At 63.0% G+C, this 5,458-nt stretch overlaps 1 protein-coding gene across 5 annotated transcripts in view; it reads right to left on the bottom strand.

The window, feature by feature from the left end:
• The window catches only part of Sugp2 (SURP and G patch domain containing 2), a 26,788-nt gene that overhangs the window by 2,026 nt on the left and 19,304 nt on the right, over positions 1–5,458 (bottom strand). For 2 of the 5 annotated variants that reach the window (XM_013028393.1, XM_013028394.1), the window contains exons 4-9: positions 3,657–4,129; positions 2,425–2,536; positions 1,650–2,080; positions 1,253–1,314; positions 853–989; positions 533–657 (exon numbers count right to left, since the gene is read on the bottom strand). In XM_013028393.1, the coding sequence (XP_012883847.1) occupies positions 537–657; positions 853–989; positions 1,253–1,314; positions 1,650–2,080; positions 2,425–2,536; positions 3,657–4,129 (1,336 nt within the window). In that variant the 3' untranslated portion in view covers positions 533–536. Of the gene's footprint in view, positions 1–102; positions 658–852; positions 990–1,252; positions 1,315–1,649; positions 2,081–2,424; positions 2,537–3,656; positions 4,130–5,458 lie in introns of those variants that run through there. The other 3 variants (XM_013028392.1, XR_001175524.1, XM_013028391.1) reach the window with 3 other exon arrangements.

Below are 5,458 nucleotides of genomic sequence, written 5' to 3'. Positions count from 1 at the left end.
CGCTGTCCCTCAGCTCTTCAGCTCAAGGCTGGTGTTTTACCACTTGAATCACAGCGCCACTTCCGATTTTCTGGTGGTTCATTGGAGATAAGAGTCTGACGGACTCTCCTGCCTGAGCTGGCTTTGAACCATGATCCTCAGATCTCAGCCTCCTGAGCTGCTAGGATGGCACACAATCTTCTTTTGTGACCTTTTCCCCCAGTCCTGAGGTCTGAACTGCAAACCTCGCACTTGGTGCGCAGACCCTCTACCGCGTGAGCCATGCTCCGGCCCCTTTTGCCTCAGTTTTGGTCCTGGTTCTGCCTCCCACAGGCAGAGCTGGGGTGCCAGGCATACCTCACAGCGCGTTGACACAGGTCTTGTTCACTTTTTGTCCGTGCTGACCTCAAACCACAATCCTTTGTGTCCCCTGTAGTTGGGTTACAGGTGTGCACTACTGCACCAGCTCTGGCAACTGATGATGTTGCTTTTGGAAAAGCGGGACCATGGTTTTGGGGGGCAGGATGTCATGTGACCGCCCCCCCCCACATACCTGCCTACTTGTTAGCCCGTTTGTGCCGGTACATCTGCATCATCCTCTGCCGAAAGACATCAAACGTGTCCTCCGTCCGCTCAGGCCCGTCGGCGCCCAGGCCCTCCCCTTCTGAGCGCGTCCCCCTGTGCAGTGTTAAGGATCAGTGAGTGGGGCCCAAGTCCCCCGGGAGGGGCCCACAAGCACAGACACAGACATCATCCTGACCTCCCGCCTCAGCCTCCCGGATGCTGAGGTGACCAGTGCAGCCCCCATGCCCTCTGGGATCAGCTCCCACCCTCCCCCAGGAGCAGGGCCGGGCCGTGGTGACCGTGTCGTACACGCTGACGGGCTCGCGGATGCCTGTCCCGCAGGAGCCCAGGCCGTGGCCCTCCTTCCAGCCCATCTTCTGCAGCATCTGGAAGCCCAGGTTCTGGCCGGTGAGCTTCTGCTGCGGGAAGTCCAAGTCTGTGGGTTTCTGGGGAGACAGGCGGGGCCGAACTGAGTGCCTGCGGCTGCTCCCCTACTTCCTGCCAACTCCCAGCCCTTTTCAGTTTCAGACACCATGCTAGCGCCCCGAGAGGGGCTGAGGCACCCCTCCCCTGCTCGCCTGCCCCGCCCACCTCCTGGCAGCAGCCTGAAAGGTGCCAATAGCCCAGCGTGGCTGTGTCCTGAGAAAGACTGGCTGTGACCCAGGAGAGGCAGTCCTCCCCCAGGCCCTGCCGCGGGACCGCCGCTCACCTTCTTCTTGGCTATGGGCCGACCCCGAGGCCTGTCATAGGCAATCCGGACCGGCTCGTGGACTGCAAGAGAGGACGACACTGTCCAAGCACCGCCCAGCCCACTCACAGGAGACGTGTGATGCTGACAGCCTGTCTGCGCATGCGTGCATGTGCACACAGTCGCAGTGGCCCTGGCCTCGAGGAGCCGCAGTGACGCAGCAAAGTAAAACCGCTGGGCCACGCTAGCCTAGGCATGCGCCAGCACTGCAGACCAAGCCAAGTGGGGCCGGGGGAGGCAGGACAGGGGCGGGGGCCAGGCCAGGGCTGGGGGAGACAGGACAGGGGCCGGGCAGGATGGGATGCGGCCTGGGGTGGGCCCACCTTGTCACAGCCACGGCCAGTGACCCCAGGCTCACCTTCCGGCTCCGGCACAAGGCAGGCCCTCTTGGGCGCAGGAATCATTCCGACCTTCAGAGACTTGCTGCTCATCCTCTTGCGGGGCAGGCAGGTGCCGGGTGCAGCCTGTGCCAGGCCCGGCCCGGCCGGCCCCTCCTCAGCCGCCTCTGCAGGGAGGCCGTCAGCCGCAGGGCTGCCCTCCGAGCCCTCAGGCTTGCCGGCTCCTGCTCCGTGCCCGGAGGTGCCATGGGCTGGAGCCTCCTCTCCCCCTTCCTCCTCTTCCTCCTCAGGGTCTTCGTCCTCCAACCCACCCCGGGCCGCAGTGGGGTCTGTGGGGCCCGTGCTGGCGGGAGGCGGGAGGCGGGGTGGGGGGAAGGAAATGGACGGGCACAGCTCAAATACTTTCTTCCGGTAAAATCTGAAGGCGGGGCTGCTTTGGTCATGGAGAAACCTGGAAGGTGGAGGAACGCTCCAGTTGAAGGAGGGAGCAGGGGGGTCGTAGCCTCTCTGGCAAGCAGGGGTCCCCAGGCGGGCCTCTCCCACATGGCTGTCTGGGCAGCCTGGCTGTTCCGGGAGGACGCATGTGCAGACCCGGCAGGAGACCCACGGCTGTGGGCATGCAAGACCGGTGGGGTGCCCGCCCCGCCCTCCGTGCGGCCCATGCTCGGTCACCCCGAGCCCGAGCAGCGGGGCTTTGGCCCACAGGCATGGGGCCGCGCTGGCCCCTCCGAGCACACCCTGGGCCGGCGCGGCGGGCGTCGCAGCGGGGCGGGGTGACGGACCCAGGGCACGCACCAGAGGTCGGGGTTGTCGGTGCTGTTTTCTATGCTGAACTGCTCGATCTCGGGTCCCACCTGAGCCACAAACTTGGCCAGCTTCTCTGCAGTCTCCATGGTCTTTGTGTCCACTGCAAAACAGAGTGTGTCACCACAGTGGGGGTTTCCACAGGTCACCCCACGGCCTCCCTGGGCCACAGGCTCTTCACTACATGTGCCTGCACTGGTCCTGGGGCTTGAACTCAGGGCCTGGGTGCTGTCCCTATGCTTTTTTGCTCAAGGCTGATGCTCTACCACTTGAGCCAAAGCTCCACTTCAGGCTTTTTTGGTGGTTAATTAGAGATAAGAGTCTCAGATTTTCTTGCCCAGGTGCCCTTGAATGCGATCCTCAGATCTCAGCCTCTGGAGCTCGGGTTACAAGTGTAGCACCGGTACCAGACCAGCTCTTTAGTATTTGGCCACGTAGGGCTGGTGAGTCTGTCAGGGACACACCCCCAGGCTGGCCGTGAGTGACAGGCACGGAGATGAGCCCGTGCTGTTGGGACCTGCGGGTGGGCAGGCTCCTGTGCATCCAAGCGTGTGCGGGTGGGCAGGCTCCTGCGCATCCAAACGTGTGCGGGGCTGTGGTGTAGGGGCAAAGCCTGGGGCCAGCAGAGGCAGTGTCACTGCAGAGAGGGTCAGTCCACGTGTGGCAGCGGAGGGGCATCGAGGCCATGAGCTGAAGCAGAGGCTGTGAGTCGGGGCAGGAGCTGCCTTCTGCCTGCAGGGTCTGTACACCCAGGCTCCATGGAGCAGGAAGGGGCGACACTGGGCCAGGTGTGCCACCGAGTTGGGGCCTGCTTAGCACCTCGAGATCCTCAGCTCATCCCTAGCACTACGAGAGCCAAATGAAACCCAACAAAAATACTTGTAAAACGCTAGCTGCACCTGTGCTCCACAGGTAGAGACTGTGTGTCCACATCCCGTGAGCAAATGGTGTAAGACACTCACACGGGCCTTTGTGGGCCTGGGATTCTGTGAGCGGAATCGCTGGAGTGACACCCCCGCCCTCTCAGCGCCGGGGCCAGGCCCTCCTGCCGGCCACCGTCAGGCCAGGACCTCAAGGAGAAGGGCAAGGCGGAGGAGGGGAGGGAAAGGCCCACACGTCCTGCCTAGACGGTCCCTGGAGCTGGATTCGTGGCCTGCACAGCCTGCTGACTGACCCCCTGTGCCAGCTGTGGAGGTGGTGGGTGAGGTGGAGTCAGCACCCACCCTTGGCAGCTGGGCAGGGAGAGGTCCGAGGGGTGCCCAGGACATCCGTGCCTGCTGGGCCTGCGTCTTCAGGGCTGCATGCTGCAGGTGGAGACCCGGTGGGACCTGGCAGGTCGTCCTTGGTGGCATCTCTTCCTCCTGGCAGGGGTGACTTGGTCTGTGAGGAGCCTAGAGCCCGCCGGCTGAGAGGTTTTGGCCGGGCACCGGGGGACCGGCGCATCTGCGTGCCGGCGGTGGGTCGCCCAGCCCACCAGCCCCGGTGGCCCTGGGCCCGCAGGGGCCGCCGCCGGCGGACCGGGAGCAGCTTCTTCTTGAGGCTGTGAACAACGCGTGCATACAGCATGGCCCGCACGGCGCACTCGGCTGGGGTGGGCGGCTGCTGGGAGCTAGGCCCCCCCCGGATCCTCGGCCTGGCCTCTGCCAACTTCAGCTCGTAGTATTTGTACTCCAAGCTGCCCTCGTCAGCCAGAAACCTGCGGGGACACGCAGAGTACCACGTGAGGACCCAGCCACGACCTCCTCCGACCTGCCAGCCTGCAGCAGTACAGGAGCCAAGGGAACACCAGTCCAGTGCCACCTGCAGCTGCCAGGAAGAGACTCCTTAAAGTGGCAGAGGTGGGTGAGTGCTGTGAGCACTCAGCTATGCCATCTGTGACCTGCGAGGGACAGGAGCTATGTCCGGCAGGCCACAGGGACAGGCCGGCAGCGTGCCACTGAGATGGCAGGCCACCAGTAGCAAGCCATGCCAGCCACACTGGAACCACCGTGGTGCACAGCCACGCATGCTGGCTGGCTTCACAAGGACTGAAGGAAGACGGGGACACTTAACGGTGGCTCTGGGCAATGGGAGCAGGGGGGCGGGTCTGTTAGTCCATGCCCATGACCCTCAGGACCCACAGGAATTGGTTCCAGAGCTCAGGTGAGCACCGAGCCTGAGGTGCTCAAGGCATTTGTAAAGGGCTGAGAATTCACATGGAACCTAAGTAGGTCATCTCTAGGAGCAGAGTACACAGTGCAGCTGCAACGTATCCCAAAGCCTCCCGTGAACACCCTGCAGTCTGTGGCCCCATCCAGACCCACGCGGGCTCCATGCCTCAGCACAGGTAAGCTGACAGCTCAGACCCATGCGGGAGGAAGCAGCTGCTGCCAGCCCCCAACGCCCAGCCTCGCTGTAGGTCTGGCCTGCAGGCGGCCAAGTCCTCCCGCACAGAGCCCACTGCAGAACAAACCGCTGGATCTCACGGAACCTACCCAACACCGGTGGAAGGGAATACACAGTGCAAGGATCACAGTCCAAAATCTAAACCAGCCTGGACTTGAGCCCATCAACACACACACACACACACACACACACAATCCGGGCCACAGTGGCTGGGGTTCCTTCCCTGAGCCTGCACAGTGTGAGCACACAGCTCTGAGTGCTTGGGGTGAGGCGGCAGGCCCGCACAGCGCACCGTGAGCTTGGGGCGGGCACAGGGGCCATCTGAGGATCGCGGTTCAAAGCCAACCCTGTTGGGAAAGTCTGTGAGACTCTCATCTCCATCAAGCCACCAGAAAACCAGAAGTGGCACTGTGGCTCAAGTGGTAGAGCGCTCGCCTTGAGCTAAAGAAACTCAGGGGATGGGGCTGGGAAGGTGGCTCAGTGGTAGAGCGCTTGCCTTGCATGCCTGAGGCCCTGGGTTCGATTCCTCAGCATCACATAAAGCAAAAAGAAAAAAGCCGGAAGTGGCGCTGTGGCTCAAGTGGTAGAACGCTAGCCTTGAGCTGAAGAGCTGAGGGACAGCGCCCAGGCCCAGAGTTCA

Source organism: Dipodomys ordii, unplaced genomic scaffold (genome assembly GCF_000151885.1).
Source record: "Dipodomys ordii isolate 6190 unplaced genomic scaffold, Dord_2.0 Scaffold108, whole genome shotgun sequence".
NCBI lineage: Eukaryota > Metazoa > Chordata > Mammalia > Rodentia > Heteromyidae > Dipodomys > Dipodomys ordii.
The sequence above is the reverse complement of the archived record's forward strand: the minus strand, read 5'-3'. Positions and strand labels throughout refer to the sequence as shown.